Source organism: Oncorhynchus mykiss, chromosome 22 (assembly GCF_057628025.1).
Source record: "Oncorhynchus mykiss isolate SJ-2025 chromosome 22, ASM5762802v1, whole genome shotgun sequence".
In the NCBI taxonomy this organism is placed as follows: domain Eukaryota; kingdom Metazoa; phylum Chordata; class Actinopteri; order Salmoniformes; family Salmonidae; genus Oncorhynchus; species Oncorhynchus mykiss.
This window is the reverse complement of record NC_143043.1, coordinates 13,124,120-13,149,601: the sequence shown is the minus strand read 5'-3', so window position 1 is coordinate 13,149,601 and position 25,482 is coordinate 13,124,120. Positions and strand designations below refer to the sequence as shown.

Genomic DNA, 25,482 nt, shown 5'->3' with positions numbered 1-25,482 from the left:
CCCACTGCACTGAGGCTAGGGAACACTGTTACCACCAAAAAATCCACTATAATTGAGAATTTCATCAAGCATTTTTCTACGGCTGGCCATGCTTTCCACCTGGCTACCCCTACCCCGGTCATCAGCCCTGCGCTCCCCACAGCAACTCGCCCAAACCTCCCCCACTTCTCCTTCACCCAAATACAGATAGCTGATATTCTGAAAGAGCTGCAAAATCTGGACCCCTACAAATCAGCCGGTCTAGACAATCTGGACCCTCTCTTTATAAAATGATCGGTGAAATTGTTGCAACCCCTATTACTAGCCTGTTCAACCTCTATTTCGTATCGTCCGAGATTCTCATAGATTGGAAAGCTGCCGCGGTCATCCCCCTCTTCAAAGGAGAGACACTCTAGACCCAAACTGCTACAGACCTATATCTATTCTACCCTGTCTTCTAAGGTCTTCGAAAGCCAAGATAACAAACAGATTACCAACCATTTCAATAAGAGACATTACTGTGCAGCCGTATGCATCGACCAATCACAACATTCTTATTGTCAGACTCAACAGCCTTGGTTTCTCAAATAATTTCCTCACCTGGTTCACCAACTACTTCTCTGATAGAGTTCATTATGTCAAATCGGAGGGCCTGTTGTCCGGACCTCTGGCAGTCTCTATGGGGGTGCCACAGGGTTCAATTCTCGGGCCGACTCTCTTCACTGTATACATCAATGATGTCGCTCTTGCTGCTGGTGATTCTTTGATCCACCTCTACGCAGACGACTCCATTCTGTATACCTCTGGCACTTCTTTGGATACTGTGTTAACTAACCTCCAGATGAGCTTCAATGCCATACAACTCTCCTTCCGTGGCCTCCAACTGCTCTTAAATGCATGTAAATCTAAATGCATGCTCTTCAACCAATCACTGCCCGCACCTGCCTGCCCGTCCAGCATCACTACTCTGGACAGTTCTGACTTAGAATACGTGGACAACAACAAATACTTGGGTGTCTGGTTAGACTGAAAACTCTCCTTCCAGACTCACATTAAACATCTCCAATCCTAAATTAAATCTAGAATCAGCTTCCAATTTCGCAACAAAGCATCCTTCACTCATGCTGCCAAACATACCCTCATAAAACTGACCATCCTACCGATCCTCGACTTCGGCGATGTTATTTACAAAATAGCCACCAACACTCTACCCAACAAATTGGATGTAGTCTACCACAGTGCCATCCGTTTTGTCACCAAAGCCCCATAAACAACCCACCACTGCGACCTGTACACTCTCGTTGGCTGGCCCTCGATTCATACTCGTCGCAAAACCCACTGGCTCCAGGTCATCTACAAGTCTCTGTTAGGTAAAGCCCTGCCTTATCTCAGCTCACTGGTCACCATAGCAGCACCCACCCATAGCATGCGCTCCAGCAGGTATATCTCACTGGTCACCCCCAAAGCCAATTCTTCCTTCAGCCACCTCTCTTTCCAGTTCTCTGCTGCCAATGACTGGAACAAACTGCAAAAATCAATAAAGCTGGAGACTCTTACCTCCCTCACTAGATTTAAGCACCAGCTGTCAGATCAGCTCACAGATCACTGCTCCTGTACATAGCTCATCTGTAAATAGCCCATCCAATCTACCTCATCTCCATAATGTATTTATTTATGTATCTTGCTCCTTTGCACCCCAGTATCTCTACTTGCACATTCATCTTCTGCACATTCTACCATTCCAGTGTTTAAATGCTATATTGTAGTTACTTCGCCACCATGGCCTATTTATTGCCGTACCGCTCTTATCCTACCTCATTTGCATATGCTGTACATAGATTTTTCTACTGTATTATTGATTGTATGTTTGTTTATTCCATGTGTAACTCTGTGTTGTTGTATGTGTCGAACTGCTTTGCTTTATCTTGGCCAGGTCGCAGTTGCAAATGAGAACTTGTTCTCAACTAGCCTACCTGGTTAAATAAAGGTCAAATAAAAAATAAATAAAATAAAGTGACTATGTATAGATAATAAACACGAGCAGCATTAGTGTAATAGGGGGGAAATGCAAATAGCCTGGGTAGCCATTTGATTAGATGTTCAGGAGTCTTATGGCTTGGAAGAAGCTGTTTAGAAGCCTCTTGGACATAAACTTCCGGAAGCGCTCCGGTACTGCTTGCCGTGTGGTAGCAAAGAGAACAATCTATGACTAGGCTGGCTGGAGTCTTTGACAATTTTTAGGGCCTTCCTCTGACACCGCCAGGTATAGAGGTCCTGGATGGCAGGAAGCTTGGCCCCAGTGATGTACTGGGCCGTACACACTACCCTCTGTAGTGCGTTGCGGTCGGAAGCCGAGCTGTTGTCATACCAGGCAGTGATGCAACCAGTCAGGATGCTCTCAATGGTGCAGCTGTAGAACCTTTTCAGGATCTGGGGACTCATTAAAAATCTTTTCAGCCTCCTGAGGGGGAATAGGTTTTGTCGTGCCCTCTTCATGACTGTCTTGGTGTGCTTGGCCCATGATAGTTTGTAGGTGATGTGGACACCAAGGAACTTGAAGCTCTCAACCTACTCCACTACAGCCCCGTCGATGAGAATTAGGGTGTGCTCGGTTGTCCTTTTCCTGTAGTTCACAATCATCTCCTTTGTCTTGATCACGTTGAGGGAAAGGTTGTTGTCCTGGCACCACACGGCCAGGTCTCTGACCTCCTCCATATAGGCTGTCTCATCGTTGTCGGTGATCAGGCCGACCACAGTTGTGTCATCGGCAAACGTAACGATGGTGTTGAAGTCGTGCCTGGCCATGCAGTCATGAGTGAACAGGGAGTTCAGGAGGGGCCCCCGTATTAAGGATCAGCGTGGCGGATGTGTTGTTACCTACCCTTACCACCTGAGGGCAGCCCATCAGGAAGTCCAGGATCCAGTTGCAGAGGGAGGAGTTTAGTCCCAGGGTTCTTAGCTTAGAGTTGAGCTTTGTGGGCACTATGGTGTTGAACGCTGAGCTGCAGTTAATGATTAGCATTCTCACATACGTGTTCCTATTGTTCTGGTGTGAAAGGGCAGTGTGGGGTGCAATAGAGATTGCATCAGCTCTGGATCTGTTGGTGTGGTAGGGTTTCTGGGATAATGGTGTTGATGTGAGCCATGATCAGCCTTTAAGAAGATTTCATGGCTACAGATGTGAGTGCTATGCATTTGTAGTCATTTAGGTAGGTTACCTTAGTGTTCTTGGGCACAGGGACTATGGTGGTCTGCTTTAAACATGTTGTTATTACAGACTCAAACAGGTAGAGGTTGAAAATGTTAGTGAAGGCACCTGCCAGTTGGTCAGTGCATGTTTTGAGTACACGTCCTGACAATCCGTCTGCCCCAGCGGCTTTGTGAATGTTGACCTGTTTAAAGGTCTTGTTCACATCGGCTACGGAGTGCATGTTCACGCAGTCGTCCAGAACAGCTGATGCTCTCACGCATGCTTCAGTGTAACTTGCCTTGAAGCGAGCATAGAAGTAATTTAGCTCGTCTGGTAGGCTCGTGTCACTGGGCAGCTTGTGGCTGTGCTTCCCTTTGCAGTCTAATAGTCAGCAAGCCCTGCCACATCCAACGAGCTTTGAATCGTTTTACACCGGCTCCAATCTTAGTCTTGTATTGATGTTTTTACTATTTGATGGTTCGTCGGAGGGCATAACTGTTATGGTGCGTGAATGAGGACCCAAAAGCGAATTAACAAACAGAGTACTTTAATGACGAACATACGTGGGCTCAGACGGACAGGTAGATTCCGACAGGACAGGACAAGGTTGCAGCACACACGATGATAGTCTGGTTCAGGCATGAGACACATAAACAAACAAACAAGAATCCGACAAGGACAGGAGCAGAAACAGAGACAGATATAGGGACCTAATCAGAGGGAAAAAGGGAACAGGTGGGGAACGGGGTGAATGGGTAATTAGGAGGAGACAAGGCACAGCTGGGGAAAAGAGGGGGAGAAAAGGTAACATAACAACGACCAGCAGAGGGAGACAGGGTGAAGGGAAAGGACAGAGACAAGACAACATGACAGTACCCCCCCACTCACCGAGCGCCTCCTGGCGCACTCGAGGAGGAAGCCTGGCGGCAACGGAGGAAATCATCGATCAGCGCACGGTCCAGCACGTCCCGAGAGGGAACCCAACTCCTCTCCTCAGGACCGTACCCCTCCCAATCTACTAGGTACTGATGACCACGGCCCCGAGGACGCATGTCCAAAATCCTACGGACCCTGTAGATGGGTGCGCCCTCGACAAGGATGGGGGGGGGGGGGGGAAGACGAGCGGGGGCGCGAAGAACGGGCTTGACACAGGAGACATGGAAGACCGGGTGGACGCGACGAAGATATCGCGGCAGAAGAAGTCGCACTGCGACAGGGTTAATGATTTGAGAGATACGGAATGGACCAATGAACCGCGGGGTCAACTTGCGAGAAGCCGTCTTAAGGGGAAGGTTCTGAGTGGAGAGCCAAACTCTCTGACCGCGACAATATCTAGGGCTCTTCGTTCTACGCTTATTAGCAGCTCTCACAGTCTGCGCCCTATAACGGCAAAGTGCAGACCTGACCCTCTTCCAGGTGCGCTCGCAACGTTGGACAAAAGCCTGAGCGGAGGGGACGCTGGACTCGGCGAACTGAGATGAGAACAACGGAGGCTGGTACCCGAGGCTACTCTGAAAAGGAGATAGCCCGGTCGCAGACGAAGGAAGCGAGTTGTGGGCGTATTCTGCCCAGGGGAGCTGTTCTGACCAAGACGCAGGGTTGCGAAAAGAAAGACTGCGTAAGATGCGACCAATAGTCTGATTGGCCCGTTCTGCTTGACCGTTAGACTGGGGGTGAAAGCCGGAAGAGAGACTGACGGAAGCCCCAATCAAACGGCAAAACTCCCTCCAAAATTGAGACGTGAATTGCGGACCTCTGTCCGAAACGACGTCTGACGGAAGGCCATGAATTCTGAAAACATTCTCGATGATGATTTGTGCCGTCTCTTTAGCAGAAGGAAGCTTAGCAAGGGGAATGAAATGAGCCGCCTTAGAGAACCTATCGACAACCGTAAGAATAACAGTCTTCCCCGCTGACGAAGGCAGTCCGGTGACAAAATCTAAGGCGATGTGAGACCACGGTCGAGAGGGAATAGGAAGCGGCCTGAGACGGCCGGCAGGAGGAGAGTTACCGGACTTAGTCTGCGCGCAGACCGAACAAGCAGCCACGAAACGACGCGTGTCATGCTCCCGGGTGGGCCACCAGAAACGCTGGCGAATGGAAGCAAGCGTACCCCGAACGCCAGGGTGACCGGCTAACTTGGCAGAGTGAGCCCACTGAAGAACGGCCAGACGAGTAGGAACGGGAACGAAAAGAAGGTTCCTAGGACAAGCGCGCGGCGACGGAGTTTGAGTGAGTGCTTGCTTTACCTGCCTCTCAATTCCCCAGACAGTCAACCCGACAACACGCCCCTCAGGGAGAATCCCCTCGGGGTCAGTGGAGGCTACTGAAGAACTGAAGAGACGAGACAAAGCATCAGGCTTGGTGTTCTTAGAGCCCGGACGATAAGAAATCACGAACTCGAAACGAGCGAAAAACAGCGCCCAACGCGCCTGACGCGCATTAAGTCGTTTGGCAGAACGGATGTACTCAAGGTTCCTATGGTCAGTCCAAACGACAAAAGGAACGGTCGCCCCCTCCAACCACTGTCGCCATTCGCCTAGGGCTAACCGGATGGCGAGCAGTTCGCGGTTACCCACATCATAGTTACGTTCCGACGGCGACAGGCGATGAGAAAAATACGCGCATGGGTGGACCTTGTCGTCAGAGAGGGAGCGCTGAGAAAGGATGGCTCCCACTCCCACCTCTGACGCGTCAACCTCGACAACGAACTGTCTAGAGACGTCAGGTGTAACAAGGATAGGAGCGGATGTAAAACGATTCTTGAGGAGATCAAAAGCTCCCTGGGCGGAAACGGACCACTTAAAGCACGTCTTGACAGAAGTAAGGGCTGTGAGAGGAGCTGCCACCTGACCGAAATTACGGATGAAACGACGATAGAAGTTCGCGAAGCCGAGAAAGCGCTGCAGCTCGACACGTGACTTAGGGACGGGCCAATCAATGACAGCTTGGACCTTAGCGGGATCCATCTTAATGCCTTCAGCGGAAATAACAGAACCGAGAAATGTGACGGAGGAGGCATGAAAAGTGCACTTCTCAGCCTTCACGAAAAGACAATTCTCTAAAAGGCGCTGGAGGACACGTCGAACGTGCTGAACATGAATCTGGAGTGACGGTGAAAAAATCAGGATATCGTCAAGGTAAACGAAAACAAAGATGTTCAGCATGTCTCTCAGGACATCATTGACTAATGCCTGAAAGACAGCTGGAGCGTTAGCGAGGCCGAAAGGAAGAACCCGGTATTCAAAGTGCCCTAACGGAGTGTTAAACGCCGTCTTCCACTCGTCCCCCTCCCTGATGCGCACGAGATGGTAAGCGTTACGAAGGTCCAACTTAGTGAAAAACCTGGCTCCCTGCAGGATCTCGAAGGCTGAAGACATAAGAGGAAGCGGATAACGATTCTTCACTGTTATGTCATTCAGCCCTCGATAATCTATGCAGGGGCGCAGAGACCCGTCCTTCTTCTTGACAAAAAAAAACCCCGCTCCGGCGGGAGAGGAGGAGGGGACTATGGTACCGGCGTCAAGAGCTACAGACAAATAATCTTCGAGAGCCTTACGTTCGGGAGCCGACAGAGAGTATAGTCTACCCCGGGGGGGGGTGGTTCCCGGAAGGAGATCAATACTACAATCATACGACCGGTGTGGAGGAAGAGAGGTGGCCCTGGACCGACTGAACACCGTGCGCAGATCGTGATATTCCTCCGGCACCCCTGTCAAATCACCAGGCTCCTCCTGTGAAGAAGAGACAGAGGAAACAGGAGGGATAGCAGACATTAAACATTTCACATGACAAGAGACGTTCCAGGAGAGGATAGAATTACTAGACCAATTAATGGAAGGATTATGACAAACTAGCCAGGGATGGCCCAAAACAACAGGTGTAAAAGGTGAACGAAAAATTAAAAAAGAAATGGTTTCACTATGATTACCAGAAACAGTGAGGGTTAAAGGTAGCGTCTCACGCTGAATCCTGGGGAGAGGACTACCATCCAGGGCGAACAAGGCCGTGGGCTCCTTTAACTGTCTGAGAGGAATGTCATGTTCCCGAGCCCAGGTCTCGTCCATAAAACAGCCCTCCGCCCCAGAGTCTATTAAGGCACTGCAGGAAGCTGACGAACCGGTCCAGCGTAGATGGACCGACAAGGTAGTGCAGGATCTTGAAGGAGAGACAGGAGTAGTAGCGCTCACCAGTAGCCCTCCGCTTACTGACGAGCTCTGGCCTTTTACTGGACATGAAGTGGCAAAATGACCAGCGGAACCGCAATAGAGACAGAGGCGGTTGGTGATTCTCCGTTCCCTCTCCTTAGTCGAGATGCGGATACCTCCCAGCTGCATGGGCTCAGCACCCGAGCCGGCAGAGGAAGATGGTAGTGATGCGGAGAGGGAGGCGACGGAGAGCGCGAGCTCCTTTCCACGAGCTCGGTGACGAAGATCAACCCGTCGCTCAATGCGAATAGCGAGTTCAATCAAGGAATCCACGCTGGAAGGAACCTCCCGGGAGAGAATCTCATCCTTTACCTCTGCGCGGAAACCCTCCAGAAGACGAGCGAGCAAGGCCGGCTCGTTCCAGCCACTGGAGACAGCAAGAGTGCGAAACTCAATAGAGTAGTCTGTTATGGATCGATTGCCTTGACATAGGGAAGACAGGGCCCTGGAAGCCTCCTCCCCAAAAACAGATCGATCAAAAACCCGTATCATCTCCTCCTTAAAGTCTTGATACTGGTTAATACACTCAGCCCTTGCCTCCCAGATTGCCGTGCCCCACTCACGAGCCCGTCCAATAAGGAGAGATATGACGTAGGCGACACGAGCAGTGCTCCTGGAGTAAGTGTTGGGCTGGAGAGAAAACACAATATCACACTGGGTGAGGAACGAGCGGCATTCAGTGGGCTCCCCAGAGTAACACGGCGGGTTATTGATTCTGGGCTCCGGAGATTCGAAAGCCCTGGAAGTGGCCGGTGGATCGAGGCGGAGATGGTGAACCTGTTCTGTGAGGTTGGAGACTTGGGTGGCCAGGGTCTCAACGGCATGTCGAGCAGCAGACAATTCCTGCTTGTGTCTGCCTAGCATCGCTCCCTGGATCTCGACGGCTGAGTGGAGAGGATCCGAAGTCGCTGGGTCCATTCTTGGTCGGATTCTTCTGTTATGGTGCGTGAATGAGGACCCAAAAGCGAATTAACAAACAGAGTACTTTAATGACGAACATACGTGGGCTCAGACGGACAGGTAGATTCCGACAGGACAGGACAAGGTTGCAGCACACACGATGATAGTCTGGTTCAGGCATGAGACACATAAACAAACAAACAAGAATCCGACAAGGACAGGAGCAGAAACAGAGACAGATATAGGGACCTAATCAGAGGGAAAAAGGGAACAGGTGGGGAACGGGGTGAATGGGTAATTAGGAGGAGACAAGGCACAGCTGGGGAAAAGAGGGGGAGAAAAGGTAACATAACAACGACCAGCAGAGGGAGACAGGGTGAAGGGAAAGGACAGAGACAAGACAACATGACAATAACGGGATTTCTTATAAACTTCCGGATTAGAGTCCCGCTCCTTGAAAGCGGCAGCTCTACCCTTTAGCTCAGTGCGGATGTTGCCTGTAATCCATGGCTTCTTGTTGGGGTATGTACTGTACATACGGTCACTGTGGGGACGACGTCATCGATGCACTTATTGATAAAGCCAGTGACTGATGTGGTGTATTCCTCAATGCCATTGGAAGAAACCCGGAATATATTCCAGTCTGTGCTAGCAAAACCGTCCTGTAGTTTTGCATTTGCTTCTTTTGACCACTTTCTTATTGACCGAGTCACTGGTGCTTCCTGCTTTAGTTTTTGTTTGTTTAGTTTTTGTTTTTGTTCGCCCTCCATTTGCCAAATGGACTTTGTACGTGTTTCTGTGTGTGGAGTAAAGGTGGTCTAGAGTTTAACATGCTGGTAGAAATGTGTTTTTCCTGCATTAAAGTCCCCCGCCACTAGGAGCGCCACCTCTGGGTGAGCGTTTTCCTGTTTATTTGTGGTCGATATAGCTCATTGAGTGCGGTCTTAGTGACACCATTGGTTTGTGGTTGTATGTAGACAGCTAAGTAAAATTAACAACAGATGAAAACTCTATTGGTGAATAGTGTGGTCAACAGCTTATCATGAGATACTCTACCTCAGGCGAGCAAAACCTCAACACTTCCTTAGATTTCATGCACCAACAGTTTTTTTTACAAATATACATAGACCGCCACCCCTTGTCTTACCAAAGGCCGCTGTTCTATCCTGCCAAAAAAGCTGAAAACCTGCCAGCTATATGTTATTCATGTCGTCATTCAGCCATGACTCATAAGATATTACAGTTTTTAAATGTCCCGTTGGTAGGATATACGTGATCGTAGTTAGTCTATTTTTATTATTGATTGATTGTACGTTGGCTAATTGGATCAATAGTAAAGGTAGATTACCCTTTCGGCGACGGATCTTTACAAGGCACCCGGATATTCGTCTACGATACCTTTGTCTCTTTCTCCAGCGAATTACGGGGATGAATGCCTTGTCGGGTGTGAAGTAAATCCTTCCCGTCCGACTTGTTGAGGAAAAAGTATTCCTCCAGTATGGGGTGAGTAATCGCTGTCCTGATAATAAAAAAGGCTATTTTCGGTCATAAGACAGGGTGGCAGAAAGATTATGTACAAAATAACTTACAAATAATGCAAAAAAAACATACACAATAGCACAATTGGTTATGGGATCGTAAAACAGCAGCCATCTCCTTCGACGCCATCTGAATACTTTACATAAGTATTCTGACCGTTTACTCAGTACATTGTTTAAGCACCTTTGTACCGCAATCTTTAAGTCACACCACAGATTCTGAATTGGATTGAGGTCTGGGCTTTGACTAGGCCATTCCAAGACATTTAAATGTTTCCCCTTAAACCACTTGAGTGTTGCTTTGGGTATGCTTAGGGTCATTGTCCTGCTGGAAGGTGAACCGCCGCCCCAGTCTCAAATCTCTGGAAGACAAACAGGTTTCCCTCAAGAATGTCCCTGTATTTAGTGCCATCCATCATTCCTTCAATTCCCTGCCGATGAAAAACATCCCCACAGCATGATGCTGCCAACACTATGCTTCACTGTGGGGATGCTGTTCTCGAACTGATGAGAGGTGCTGGGTTTGCGCCACACATAGCGTTTTCCTTAATGGCAAAAAACTACATTTTAGTCTCATCTGACCAGAGTACCTTCTTCCATATGTTTGGTGAGTCTCCCACATGCCTTTTGGTGAACACCAAACGTGTTTGCTTATTTTTTTCTTTAAGCAACAGTTTTTTTCTGGCCACTCTTCTGTAAAACCCAGCTCTGTGGAGTGTAGACCTTAAAGTGGTCCTATGTACAGATACTCCCAGCTCCGCAGTGGAGCTTTGCAGCTCCTTCAGGGTTATCATTGGGCTCTTTGTTGCCTCTCTGATTAATGCCCTTGCCTGGTCCGTGAGTTTTGGTGGACAGTCATCTCTTGGCAGGTTTGTTGTGGTGCCATAGTCTTTCCATTTTTTAAATAATGGATTTAATGGTCCTCCGTGGGATGTTCAAAGTTTCAGATATTTTTTTAGAACCCAACCCTGATCTGTACTTCTCCACAACTTTTCCGTTTTAAAAATAAATACATTTTGAAAGGTAATTTTTTTTATTTCACTTCACCAATTTGACTCATTTGTGTATGTCAATTACATGAAATAGAATAAAAATCCATTTCAATTACAGGTCGTAATGCAACAAAATAGGAAAAACGCCAAGAGGGATATATACTTTTGCAAGGCACTGTACATATTGTATGTGTAACATATATTGAGCTGCAGAAGTAATGTCCTGAAGGAAAATAAACATCATAGATGAATAAATCAATCGAACAATCTTACCTGATGCAGGTTGATCAACACATCCTTCTCAGGGGCATGGCCTCCTGCAGCCATGGGGTCCGGGGTCCGGCGGAGTGGGAGTGGGGGGCTATGTGTGGTTAGGGAGGGAGGTGGGTGGAGGTGGGAGGAGAGTAGCTAGAGCTTGGGGATCAGCCCTTCTCTTTCACAGTGGGGGTTTCAGGAAGCCTGTGGAGTGGCATAACCTGTGTAGGCAAGAGAGAGAAGTACAGGGGGACAGTTAGGTGAGAAGGGAACCTAGTTTCACCTGTTAACAGTCACACTGACAGACACACATATACAAACACCAACCCTAGCTTCAGTTGCAGACATAACCCTAACTCCAGCCACAACCCTAACCCTGACCCTAGCCCCAGCCGCAATCCTAACCCTGACCCTAACCCCAGTCACAACCCTAACCCTGACCCTAGCTCTAGCTGCAACCCTAACCTTAGCTCCAGACGCAACCCTAACACCGATCCTGCCGCAACCCTAACCCTAGCTCCTGCCGCAACCCTAAGGAGTTGGCACATACAGTATATGATATCAGTTAAAGCTAAGTAGGATAACAACATTGACAGTTCTTTACTCTCCTATTCTATTCCACAGAATGAATAGACATCGTATACACAAAATAACCAAACACACAGACTGCAGAAATACAGCAGGTCAGGCCCTCTCAGAATAGTGGTCAGTACAAGCATCTGCTTTTGATTATCCCAATCCAGTTCCCCTCCATGCCATCACTCCTGATGAATTACAGTGGCATCCTGCCATCCCCAAAGGCATGCCCAACACCAACTGTCTCTCTATCCTCTCTTTGCTCTGAGACCAAGGCCTCTGACCACCTGTCTATATGTCTACTCTCTTATATGCCCAACAAACAATCTCAGTGCCAGCATGCTTGTCAGTGCAACTTTAGGAAAGGCCATTGGCCATGTGAATTTTGCAGCCCTCTCAACCTGAAAGGATGGCACGACGATTAATGCCTCTACAGCCTTGGCCCTTTAGGAATGTGCCTAATGACAGTCCTCTCTTTTCACTGGTTGATAAATAGAGATACCAGGCTTTGGTGTCCTTTTAACTGTTGCAATGTTCTTTGGTGTCCGTAACATGTACTGTTTACAAGGTAGCTACAAATAGTGTAACTACACAATTCATAAATTGTGTGATTTTGTTTATCACAATTTATTAGATTGTGTCTAATCACAAATTATAAATTGATGCACATGTAATTCAAAAACAAATGGAAAGACCAATAGGAGTGGTTATAACTTATCCGTGGCGGAAACCCACTCTCATCGTGGTATTGACACGGCACAGAGTGGCATTACAAACGCAGCAGATTAAAATAACTGGCTGCAACTGTTTGACCTTATAAACAATACTTTACAGAAACAAAAGCTCTGTGACAGGAGCATGTTGTTTCTACTAATACACACAAGAACAATAGAGGTTGATTAAAGTAAACGTATCAATCCACAGCTACAAATGACTGTTGGAACTATACAACCATCACAACCAGATGTAAACAGAGAACCCATGGAGAACCCATGGAGATTTTAACATTGTTATTGGCGGCAGACTAGCTAATAGGCTTGCAAAGGAATTGTATATTAATAATGAAAGGATTTATTTAAATGTTCTCTAGATCTTCAATTCAGATCAAAATGTATATTATTATTCATCTCACTCTCTTCTCTGTCCGTTACCTCTGTCAAACCTTCATGTCAGCAGGAGTAACTTGTTTTTGGAGTTAATCACCTGAAGGGGCAGTTTGAAGGACAATGATCTGGGAAGTACTACATTCATTTCGTAAATCTGCAACAGCCGTCTGCCATACTTGACTCAACTATATTGACGCAAGCATGGTCCCTATAGGCCGACTTGCGTCAAAAGTCTTAGCACGTTGCCAAGGAATCGTCTCGTGCAAGCCCCAAAACAGCTACGCTATATAGCTAGCATATTAATAGACAGACATTTATTTTAATGTTTGTTTACGTTATACAATAAACCAAAGTGCAAGTGGAAAACTGCTATCAATGTAACGACGCTTGCCAAGGGCACCTTGGGATCACCTAATAATCCCGACGTTGCCAAAATAGCCGCGGCTGACTGATTTCTGCTTGGGGAGAAGCAACAGGTGTTTCTCATCTCTGTAAACATACCATGAACAGTAGAGCCGTAATTACCCAGGCCAGGGCAGTGGGAGAGAGGGCAAGGGGGCTGAAAACAATCTTTCCCCCCACCAAAGATCCGCCTGCCTGAATGACATCCAGGATCCAGACCAAACAAATCTGGTCCAGACGCCTTGTTATGTATTTTTATGCCTAGTGCCAGTCGCGTTCGAGCTGGCTAGGATTGGTCGCTCAGAGAATAACTCGATATATAACGAACAGTGTCCCCAGTGAACAGTATGGTACTTGCTGTGGGGCACTGGAACTGAGGCTCCCCATTGGTTAGAAAAATGCCACATATACTGTATGTGCCACATAAAATTGATAAACAACTATATGGTGAAACTTCCACAACAGCCTATACGAGGGCAAGGTGGAACAATTTCCATTGTTTACTATTTGTAGGGTTGCAAAGCTACCGGTAGTAAGTTACCAAAGTTAGAAGAATCATAGGTCAAATATGGCAATCTATGGTAAGTTTGGTAATTTATACTTTTAAAACTTTATTCATATATAGCATTCATTTTCTATATCTGTATCCATATTGTCCAGTAGTTTCTAGTGTAAACACCATATTGTTCAAGAGAAAATAGCCTAATTTATGAGAAAAAAAAGCAGCTTAACTCTCCAACTCTTCCAACCATTGACTTTTTCACAACTGCAACCAGTTTGGTGGCAAATATTTACAACAAAGACATATTTCTATATTAGAATAAATAAGTGATTGTAAAACATTTTATACAGAAATAATATTTCATGCTGAAACCCTCATATTAAACACCAATGGTATTAATTTAGTTGATGGTTCATATTTAGGATAATGTTTTACAGCTTTGTTATTCACATTTTTATTTTAAAATCTTATTTTATTATTTTATATATTTTACTTGTGATAAGGCCACAAAGAGGGCCAGAGATAGTTTCAGATACTGCCGATAACCTGAAGTACCCAAAAAGAACACTATAGGTAATGTGATCCAATACACAAAAAAAACTTGAAAGTCACAAAAATTCTGGAAGTTGAAAGATAACAAGTTTACAGTAATATATCCTCCCTTTGCAACCCTATATACAGTGCCTTCAGAAAGTATTCAGACCCCTAGACTATTCAATATTTTGTTATATTATTGCCTTATTCCAAAATGGATTACATAGTTTTTATCCTCATTAATATACACACAATACCCCATAATGATAAAGCAAAAACAGGTTTTAAGACTGTTTTGTTAACTTTACATAAGTATGCAGACTCTTTACTCTGTACTTTGTTGAAGCACCTTTGGCAGCGATTACAGCCACGACTTCTTTGTCTTGGCTGCGTGCTTAGGGTCGTTGTCTTGTTGGAAGGTGAACCTTTGCCCCTGTCTGAGGTCCTGAGCGCTCTGGAGCAGGTTTTCATCAAGGACCTCTCTGTACTTTGCTCCATTCATCTTTCCCTCGATCTTGACTAGTTGCAGTCCCTGCTGCTGAAAAACATTCCTACAGCATGATGCTGTCCCCACCATGTTACACCGTAAGGATAGTGCCAGGTTTCCTTCCGATGTGACACTTGGCATTCAGGCCAAAGAGTTTAATCTTGGTTTCATCAGACCCGAAAATCTTGTTTCTCATGGTCTGAGAGTCTTTAGGTGCCTTTTGGCAAAATCCAAGCGGGCTGCCATGTGCCTTTTACTGAGGAGTGGCTTCTGTCTGGCCACTCTACCATAAAGGCCTGATTGGTGGAGTGCTGCAGAGATGGTTGTCCTTCTGGAAGGTTCTCCCATCTCCACAGAGGAACTCTAGAGTTCTGTCAGAGTGACCATCCGGACCAAAGCCCCTCTCCACCTGATTGCTCAGTTTGGCCAGGCGGCCAGCTCTAAGAAGAGTCTTGTCAAGCCTAAAAAGTTCAGGAGTAAAGATTTGCTTAACAAGTCACATAAGTTGCATGGACTCATTCTGTGTGCAATAATAGTGTTTAACATGATTTCTGAATGACTAACTCATCTCTTTACCCCACATATACTATTATTAGTAAGGTCCCTCAGTCCAGCAGTGAGGATGGATCAACAACATTGTAGTTACTCCACAATACTGACCTAATTGACAGAGTGAAAAGAAGGAAGCCTTTAAGGAACACAAATATTCCAAAATATGCATCCTGTTTGCAACAAGGCACTAAAGTAATACTGCAAAAACATTGGCAAAGCAATTCACATTTTGTCCTGCATTGAAATTGTTGTGTTGTGTTTGGGACAAATCAAATACAACACATTACTGAGTACCACTCTCCATATGTGACCCGTTTCAGGAAACTAGGCGTGTGTCGCATGTCACTACTTTACAGGAGAGCCATTTGAAAGTAAACTTTTTTGGGGCAGAAATTATTTCTGGTAATGTGAACTTTCATGTGCCCTAATATCAAATGTGCATTCCATCTGAAAATACAAATAACATTGTTAAATTACGTGCCTAGTTGATTTAGCCATGGAGAAAGTCAGCAACCTTCCCGCTAGCCATGATTGGCTGAGATAATGAGTGGGCTGGAGATGTTGAGAGATGATTTAGGATTGGTCTGCCATGTAGAATGCTTCTGTCTATAACATGAGCTGGTCAGTATGTGTAGACAATCCTTTCTAACCTGGCTTTTTTGAAAGATATCACGTAGTAGAACTGCATAAGTGTTGCTCTCCACTTTCTGAAGGAACGAGTTTTGAAATCAGTGGAATTAGAGTATGATAGCTAAGGAGATGAAGAAAATTCTGCCGTTTGATTGCAAATATGCAGACAGCGTTGAAAAGAGAACACACAGAATGGATGTGTATAAAACACCTGTCTCCGGATTACATCTTCAAACTAAGGCCAACCATGGCATCCGTGATGGGTAAAATAGTCTAGATTCTAGTCTACATTTTAGTCTAGAAAATAGTCTACATTTTCAGATATTATACGTTTTACATTTTGTCAGAAAGTCATTTTCATTTCAAGTTAAAGTGTACTGTTAGCTAGCTAACATTAGCTGGCTGGCTTGCTAGCTAACATTATGTGTATGAGCCATTTGCATTGCTAGTAATAGCTTAATGTTAGCTAGCTAACAATGAACATAGTTGGTTATCTACCTGCAGATTCATGCAGAGTAGTAATGTTATGAGTTGGGATTATGGTTCATTGTTTAGTTAGCTAGCTACATGTCCAAACAAAAGACTCCACTATGCAAGTAACCATTTCAATAGAATGTTCATGATATCACTGCGACAACTGTCGATAGACGTAGCTGGAAGCAGAATAACTGACGAATTTACAAAACCTCAACACCTGTTGAATATGGCCGGTGTCAGTAAAAGTTGGCTAAAAAGCATAGTTAAATTGTTGCCAGCAGCACAATTGCAGTCACCAACGTTCTGGATAACATAAAAACAGCCTAACCAGCTCTACTAGGGCGAGTAAAATGGTCAGAGTGAGTTGTTCTCTCATTTGTGTCTGAAAGTAGCTAGCCAACATTAGCCAGTTAGCTTGGGTGCTTGACTGCTGTTGTTAGGTTAGGTCAGAACGCTCAGATCAACCATACTCATCGGCCATAGCGTCCAGTGTGAGCTCTGAATGCTCCAAGAGCGAAACACTGAATTTACGAAATTGAGTTTACGAACGCCCAGAGCCCACTCTGGCTCTCCAGATTAAATTTACAAACACACCTGTAGTATAAAACAGCCTTCAGTCTTGAAATCTTTGGTTGATTAGTACACAGCCTCACATGTGAATCCTTAAACATGACTAGAATCCACAACACCACTGGATTCTTGCAGTAAGCTCAGACCCTTTGCATCGGATCATCGCTGCTAGCGAGCTGCTACTGAGTGACTAAAGTGGCTAACACCCATGTCCCGAAGCTAGCACCAGTTAGCCGCGAACCTAGCGGCTTCCCTGTTTCATCTATTGCTGTTCACTGGACACTATGATCACTTGGCTACATAGCTGACACCTGATGGACTGTTCATTAATCACGCTACTCCATTTTGTTAATTTTGTTTATCTGTCGGCCCCAGCCTCGAACTCAGGCCCTGTGTGTAGTTAACTGACCCTCTCTGCCCGTTCATCGCCATTTTACCTGTTGTTGCTGTCTTAGCTGATTAGCTGTTGTTGTCTTACTCTTTGTTGTCTTAGCTAGCTCTCCCAATCAACACCTGTGATTGCTTTATGCCTCGCTTTAATAGAGGTCGACCAATTCTGATTTTTCAACCCCGATACAGATATCGATTATTGGAGTACCAAAAAACCGATACCGATTAATCGGACGATTTATAAAAATGTATTTGTAATAATGACAATTACAACAATACTGAATTAACACTTATTTTAACTTAATATAATACATCAATAAAATAAATTTAGCCTCAAGTAGATAATGAAACATGTTCAATTTGGTTGAAATAATGCAAAAATAAAGTGTTGGAGAAGAACGTAAAAGTGCAATATGTGCTATGTAAGAAAGCTAACGTTTCAATTCCTTGCTCAGAACATGAGAACATATGAAAGCTGGTGGTTCCTTTTAACATGAGTCTTCAATATTCCCGGGTAAGAAGTTTTAGGTTGTAGTTATTATAGGACTATTTCCCTCTATACCATTTGTATTTCATTAACCTTTGACTATTGGATGTTCTTATAGGCACTTTAGTATTGCCAGTGTAACAGTATAGCCTCCGTCCGTCTCCTCGCTCCTCCCTGGGCTCGAACCAGCAACACAACGACAACAGCCACCACATCGAAGCAGCGTTACCCATGCAGAGCAAGGGAAACAACCACCCCAAGGCTCAGAGCGAGTGAAGTTTTAAACGCTATTAGCGCGCGCTAACTAGCCAGCCATTTCACTTCGGTCACACCAGCCTTATCTCGGGAGTTGATGGGTTTGAAGTCATAAACAGCACAATGCTTGACGCACAACGAAGAGCTGCTGGCAAAACGCACAAAAGTGCTGTTTGAATAAATGTTTACACGCCTGCTTCTGCCTACCACCGCTCAATCAGATACTTAGGTATGCTTGTATGCTCAGTCAAATTATATGCAACACAGGACACGCTAGATAATATCTAGCAATATCATCAACCATGTGTAGTTAACTAGTGATTATGATTTATTGTTTTTTACAAGATAAGTTTAATGCTAGCTAGCAACTTACCTTGGCTTACTGCATTTGCGTAACAGGCAGGCTCCTTGTGGAGTGCAACGACAGAGAGGCATGTCGTTATTGCGTTGGACTAGTTAACTGTAAGGTTGCAAGATTGGATCCCCCGAGCTGACAAGGTGAAAATATGTCTTCCTGCCCCTGAACGAGGCAGTTAACCCACCGTTCCTAGGCCGTCATTGAAAATAAGAAAATGTTCTTAACTGACTTGCATAGTTAAATAAAGATTAAAATTATATTTTTTTAAATCGGCAAATCGGCGCCCAAAAATATCGATTTCCGATTGTTATGAAAACTTGAAATCGGCCCTAATTAATCGGCCATTCCGATTAATCGGTCGACCTCTACTCTCTAATGTCAATATGCCTTATATACTGTTGTTTAAGATAGTTATCATTGTTATAGTTCACTGTGGCGCCCCTAGTCCCACTCAACATGCCTCAGATCCCACTTTTGTCCCACCTCCCACACATGCGGTGACCTCGCCCAGCACAACTAGTGCGTCCAGAGATGCAATCTCTCTTATCATCACTCAATGCCTAGGTCTACCTCCACTGTACCCGCACCCTACCATACCCTTGTCTGTACATTATGCCCTGAATCTATCCTACCATGCCCAGAAATATGCTCCTTTTATTCTCTGTCCCTAACGCACTAGACAACCAGTTTTGATAGCCTTTAGCCGTACCCTCATCCTACTCCTCCTCTGTTCCTCGGTGATGTGGAGGTTAACCCAGGCCCTGCGTGTCCCAAGGCACTCTCATTTGTTTACTTCTGTAACCGTAAAAGCCTTGGTTTCATGCATGTTGACATCAGAAGCCGCCTCCCTAAGTTTGTTTTACTCAATTGCTTCAGCACACTCAGCCAACCCTGATGTCCTTGCCATGTCTGAATCCTGGCTTAGGAAGGCCACCAAAAATTCAGAGATTTCCATCCCCAACTACAATATTTTCCGTAAAGATAGAACTGCCAAAGTGGGAGGAGTTGCAATCTACTGCAGAAATATCCTATAAAGTTCTGTCATACTTTCCAGGTCTATGCCCAAACAGTTTGAGCTTCTAATTTTAAAAATAAGTCTCTCACTGTTGCCGCCTGTTATAGACCCCCCTCAGCTCCCAGCTGTGCCATGGACACCATATGTGAATTGATGGCCCCCATCTATCTTCAGAGTTTGTTCCGTTAGGTGACCTAAACTGGGATATGCTTAACACCCCGGCAGTCCTACAATCTAAACTAGATGCCCTCAATCTCATGCAATTATCAAGGAACCTACCAGGTTCAACCATAAATCTGTAAACATGGGCACTCTCATAGATATTATCCTTACCAACTTGCCCTCCAAATACACCTCTGCTCTTTTCAATCAGGATCTCAGCGATCACTTCCTCATTGCCTGCATCCGCGATAGGTCCGCAGTCAAACGACCACCACACATCATGGTCAAACGCTCCCTAAAACACTTCTGCAAGCAGGCCTTTCTAATCGACCTGGCCCGGGTATCCTGGAAGGATATTGACCTCATCCCGTCAGTAGAAGATGCCTGGTCGTTCTTTAAAAGTAATTTCATCACCATCTTAAATAAGCATGCCCCTTTCAAAAAATTGAAAACTATAGATACAGATACAGATATAGCCATTGGTTCACTTAGACCTGACTGCCCTCAACCAGCACAAAAATATCCTGTGGCGGACTGCACTAGCATCGAAGAGTCCCCGCGATATGCAACTTTTCAGGGAAGTCAGGAACTAATACACGCAGTCAGTTAGGAAAGCTAAGGCTAGCTTTTTCAAACAGAAATTTGCATCCATTTGTTCCTTCTGGCTACCCCAACCCCGGCCAACAGCTCCGTACACCCCACAGCTACTTCCCCAAGCCTCCCCAGTTTCTCCTTCACCCAAATCCAGATAGCAGATGTTCTGAAAGAGCTGCAAAACCTGGACCCGTACAAATCAGCTGGGCTAGACAATCTGGACCCTCTCTTTCTAAAATGATCTCAGCTAACTGGTCACCATAACACCACACACCCATAGCATGCGCTCCAGCAGGTATATCTCACTGGTCATCCCCAAAGCCAACACCTGCTTTGGCCACCTTTCCTTCCAGTTCTCTGATGCCAATGACTGGAACGAATTGCAAAAATCGCTGAAGTTGGAGACTTACCTCCCTCACTAACTTTAAGCATCAGCTATCTGAGCAGCTTACCGATCGTTGCAGCTGTACATAGCCCATCTGTAAATAGCCCATCCAATCTACCTACCTCATCCCCATATTGTTTTTATTTACTTTTTTTGCACACACTGTATAGACTTTTTCTATTGCGTTATTGACTGTACATGTGTTTATTCCATGTGTAACTCTATGTTGTTGTTTGTGTTGCACTGCTTTGCTTTATCTTGGCCATGTCGCAGTTGTAAATGAGAACTTGCTCTCAACTGGCCTACCTGGTTAAATAAAGGTAAAATAAAAATGTAAATAAAGCGATGGGTGCTTAAAACTTAAGAGGGTGTAGGTATAGACACAAAGAGCTCTCCAGTAGGTGTACAAAAACATTAAAAGGGCCATTTTCTCAAAAGTGAGGTTACTTTCCCATTGTTCCTCAACTGTAGTGTATGATATACAATTTTCTAGCTCTGAGTCTCTAGTTTTATCCAATGTAAAAAACACAATTTCTAATTTTGCTATATAAGACCGAATCGAGACGGTCAGTCACATATTTTACAAGTATAGTGATGGCTGCTTCATGTTATGGGTATGCTTGTAATCATTAAGGACTGGGGAGTTTTTCAGGATAAAAAATAAACAGAATGGAGCTAAGCACAGGCAAATTCCTAGAGGAAAACCTGGTTCAGTCTGCTGGGAGATGAATTCTACTTTCAGCAGGACATTAACCTAAAACACAAGGTCAAATCTACACTTGAGGTGCTTATCAAGAAAACAGTGAATGTTCCTGAGTGGCTCATTTTTGACTTAAATGTGCTTGAAAATCTATAGCAATACCTGAAAATGATCAACAACCAATTTGAAAGAGCTTGAATATCTTTTAAGTATAATGGGCAAATGTTGCACAATCCAGGTGTGGAAAGCTCTTTGATACTTACCCAGAAAGGTGCCCCTACAAAGTATTTACTCAGGAGTAAATTAGATACTTCTGTATTTCATTTTCAATAAATTTGCTATAATTTCTAAAAACATATTTTCACTTTGTCATTATGGGGTATTGTTTGTAGATCGTTGAGAAAAAAATATATTTAATACATTTTGAATTCAGGGGGTATGAATACTTTCTGAAGGCCACAATACCAACAAGCCTATCAAAGGGCCCGCCTACTGTATTAAGATTATGGTGTAGCTAGCTACTAGTTCCAGCCTCAACCTCTAGATGCCCTTGAGATTCCCCAGTGTCTGTGAAAGTGGGCCACTGCACTCGGAGCCCGAACAAGTATATAGTTACGCTAAAACTGTAATTGAAAGGCATGCGTGTGCATGCTCCGTCTGTTGCAGTAAGCAGTTAAAAAATCCAATCATGATGAATAGCCTGGCCATAGATATTAGCCCACCCATGGAGATTCCCCCTTTACGTTTTAGTGCTGAAGCTATCTGAATGTGACACGGCTCTAAGAATGCCAGTCTTGAGCACGACTAGTTTTACTGCCTCCTTGTGCCCTTAATAGAGATATCTCGAGGTCTGCACAATAAATACTAAGGGTCCTACCTTCCCTTCTCTCTGGTATGCCAGGGTGTCTTCCTAGTTAGCAGCCAGTGGAGTGTGTCGCCACCCTGGCCACAGCTAACCTCCACATAGAAAGGAACCTCTCTCCAGTCAACCACCTTAACCTCTCGACAGACCCGTATCAAATGACAAGCCCGTCACATTACAGTATCTGGCAGACTAACAGCAGGGTCTAGGCTCTAGGGGCTGTGTTTATGACTGAGTGTCCGTGGAGGGGGGGGGGCAGTTATGTAGAGGGATGCATGATGAAGTGTGTGTGTGTGTGTGTGTGTGTGTGTCTTTCAGTGGTGTAAAGTACTAAAGTACTTAAGTATTTATTTTTAGGTACTGTATCTGTACTTTACTTTACTATTCATATTTTTGACTGCTTTTACTTTTATTTCACTACTATACATTCCTAAAGAAAATAATGTACTTTTTACTGCATACATTTTCCCTGACACCCAAAAGTACTCGTTACATTTTCATTGCTTAGCAGGACAGGATAATGGTCCACTTCACTCACTTATCAAGATACCAACACCCTGTCATCCCTACTGCCTCTGATCTGGAGGACTCACTAAACACAAATCCTTTATTTATAAATTATGTCTGCGTGTTGTAGTGTGCCCCAGGCTATCTGTAAATTTAAAAAATACAAGAAAATTGTGCCGTCTGATTCGCTTATTATTAACTGTTTATACTTTACTTTTTATACCGTACTTAAGTATATTTTTTCAATTATATCTACTTTTGATACTTAAGTTTATTTAAAACCAAATACTTTTAGACTTTTACTCAAGTAATATTTTTCTGAGTGACTTTCACTTTTACTTCATTTTCTTTTAAGGTATCTTTACTTTTACTCAGGTATGACAATTGGGTACTTTTTCCACCACTAGTGTGTCTCAGCATGTTTATATGCCTGGCATCTGAGGAATGCCTCCATCCATAGAGAAAGCAATGTACTCTTTGGCAAACAAAACCACAAACCACTGTAAAATGTATTGCACACCCTCTCCCCTCATCGAATGAACTCAAAATAATGTTTACGAGCACAAATAACAATAACTGTAGCAACCTTGTGTTTATAAAGATGGATATCGAGTTTGCCATGCAGGGCTACAGGCCTGAAGTTTGAGGGTTTGAGGCCTGTGTGGTACCAGGACAACAACCTCTCCCTCAATGTGAGCAAGACAAAGGAGATGATGGTGGACTACAGGAAAAAGAGGGTCAAACATGCCCCCATTCACATAGACGGGGCTGTAGTGGAGCGGGTCGAGAGTTTCAACTTCCTTGGTGTTCAAATCACCAACAAACTATCATGTTCCAAACACGTGTCGTGAAGAGGGCATGACAACGCCTTTTTTCCCCCTCAGGAGATTGAAAAGATTTGGCATGGGTCCCCAGATCCTCAAAAAGATCTACAGCTGCAACACCGTGAGCTACCTGACCGGTTGCATCACCGCCTGGTATGGCAACTGCTCGGCATCCAACCGTAAGGCGTTACCCTCTGTACGCACTACAGAGGGTAGTGCGTACAGCCCAATATACAAGGCAGTGTTAGAGGAAGGCACAAAAAATGGTCAAAGACTCCAGTCACCCAAGTCGTAGACTGTTCTCTCTGCTACCGCACAGAAAGCAGTACCGAAGTGCAGTGTCTAGGTCCAAAAGGCTCCTTAACAGCTTCTACCTCCAAGCCATAAGACTGCTGAACAATTAATCAAATGGCCACTTGGACTATTTGCATTGACACCCCATCCCCCTTTGTTTTTACATTGCTGCTACTCATTGTTTATTTTCTCTGCATAGTCACTTTACCCCTACCTACATGTACAAATTACCTCGACTAACCTGTACCGCTACCGCCTCATTATTTTATTTTTTTTAATTTAGGAAATATTTTCTTAACTTTATTTTCTTAAAACTGCATTGTTGGCTAAGGGCTTGTAAGTAAGCGTGTCAAAGTAAGGTGTTGTACACCTACACCTGTTGTATTTGGCATAAGTGACAAATATATTTTTATTTGATATTGAACATTTTTACAGCTTTGAATGATTTTATGTGTGGTATGACTGCTAGTTAGCCTATTGCAGACCTGGATAAATGATCCACCTACCACTATTGTTAATAGGGGAGCTTTTTGAGCTGCGTGTCTCTGTATCATGTCTTCACTGTTCTTTCATGCACAATGATGCAACTGGCCTCTCCAATGCCAATTTTTTTATTTTACCTTTATTTAACTAGGCAAGTCAGTTAAGAACAAAGTCTTATTTTCAATGACGGCCTATGAACAGTGGGTTAACTGCCTTGTTCAGGGGCAGAACGACAGATTTTATCTTGGGGAATTGAACTTGCAACCTTTCGGTTATTAGTCTAACATTCTAACCACTAGGCTACGCTGCCGCCTATCAGATATTGCTATTTGAAAACTCCTTGATATAAAGGATGCGCATGAAAGCAGATGAGGAAATGTGGCTAGGATGGAAGAAATTATACAGTTAAACCTACAAAAGAGCAAATGGGAACCAGGGAAAAAAATGCACTACCCTCCCCTGTGCCCAGAAAAATCCACACAACCCTCCGCAAAGCAAACCCTCCCCCATGCCACCAACATGAAGGATTGGAATTGAGAGACAGCCTGAGCTCATTGCAGCATGTTAGAACAGGCACCCCTCCCTCAGTCTACAATCTGTGTCAAATCCTTGGCCCTAGGACAATCAATAGATCTAGTAACAAGCTTTAATAGGCACAAATTGATTCCATGTTAGACTTCGATTGATTGCAGGCAGTGCATACGGCAGATTCATCCGATTAATAGGCCGAGGGTGTTAGGGAGGAAACATTTCAAGCTAGTGTGGATGGTATTTGTGTGCTACGCAAGCGTGTAAGGCAGTCGGTAAGAATGAAACACGTATGTATGTGCATCACATTTGCCATGGGGGTATCATAGTCTGGAGAATATTATTCATTATGATCTGAAATAGCAAACTGATCCTAGATCAGTATTACCACTCTGACACGTTTTATGAATACAGGTTCTGGTTGAAAAGTATTAAAGTGGTCATTTCTTTGTGACAACGGCCACTGTAAGTAAGTGTCAAGGTTCATACAGAGTTTGCCTAACAAAAACGGCAGACCGACTTATAGCTGAGAATGCTATCCTGTCACTTGTGAGCACTTCAGCGGTAGGGTAGTCGAGAATACTCAGTTGATGCAATATCTGCCCACTCTAGGCAAGCTGTAAGTCGTCCTATTTGTTGATGTATGGCTCTATATTTAGAGACTACTGGGCTGCTGCAGACACCCTAGGATGATTCACATTAGGGCTGCACGATATGGCAAAAAATGTATTTGCGTTTTT

General features: G+C 44.7%; 1 protein-coding gene across 6 annotated transcripts in view; it reads right to left on the bottom strand.

Moving 5' to 3' along the window:
• The window catches only part of slc4a3 (solute carrier family 4 member 3), a 112,055-nt gene that overhangs the window by 74,186 nt on the left and 12,387 nt on the right, over positions 1 to 25,482 (bottom strand). For 4 of the 6 annotated variants that reach the window (XR_016490531.1, XR_016490533.1, XM_021578907.3 and 1 more), the window contains exon 2: positions 11,081 to 11,283. Coding sequence is in view for 4 of the 6 variants with exons in the window: in XM_021578907.3 (XP_021434582.3) it covers positions 11,081 to 11,134 (54 nt within the window). In the remaining 2 variants the exon portion in view is untranslated. Of the gene's footprint in view, positions 1 to 11,080; positions 11,284 to 22,121; positions 22,350 to 25,482 lie in introns of those variants that run through there. The other 2 variants (XM_021578908.3, XM_036958728.2) reach the window with 2 other exon arrangements.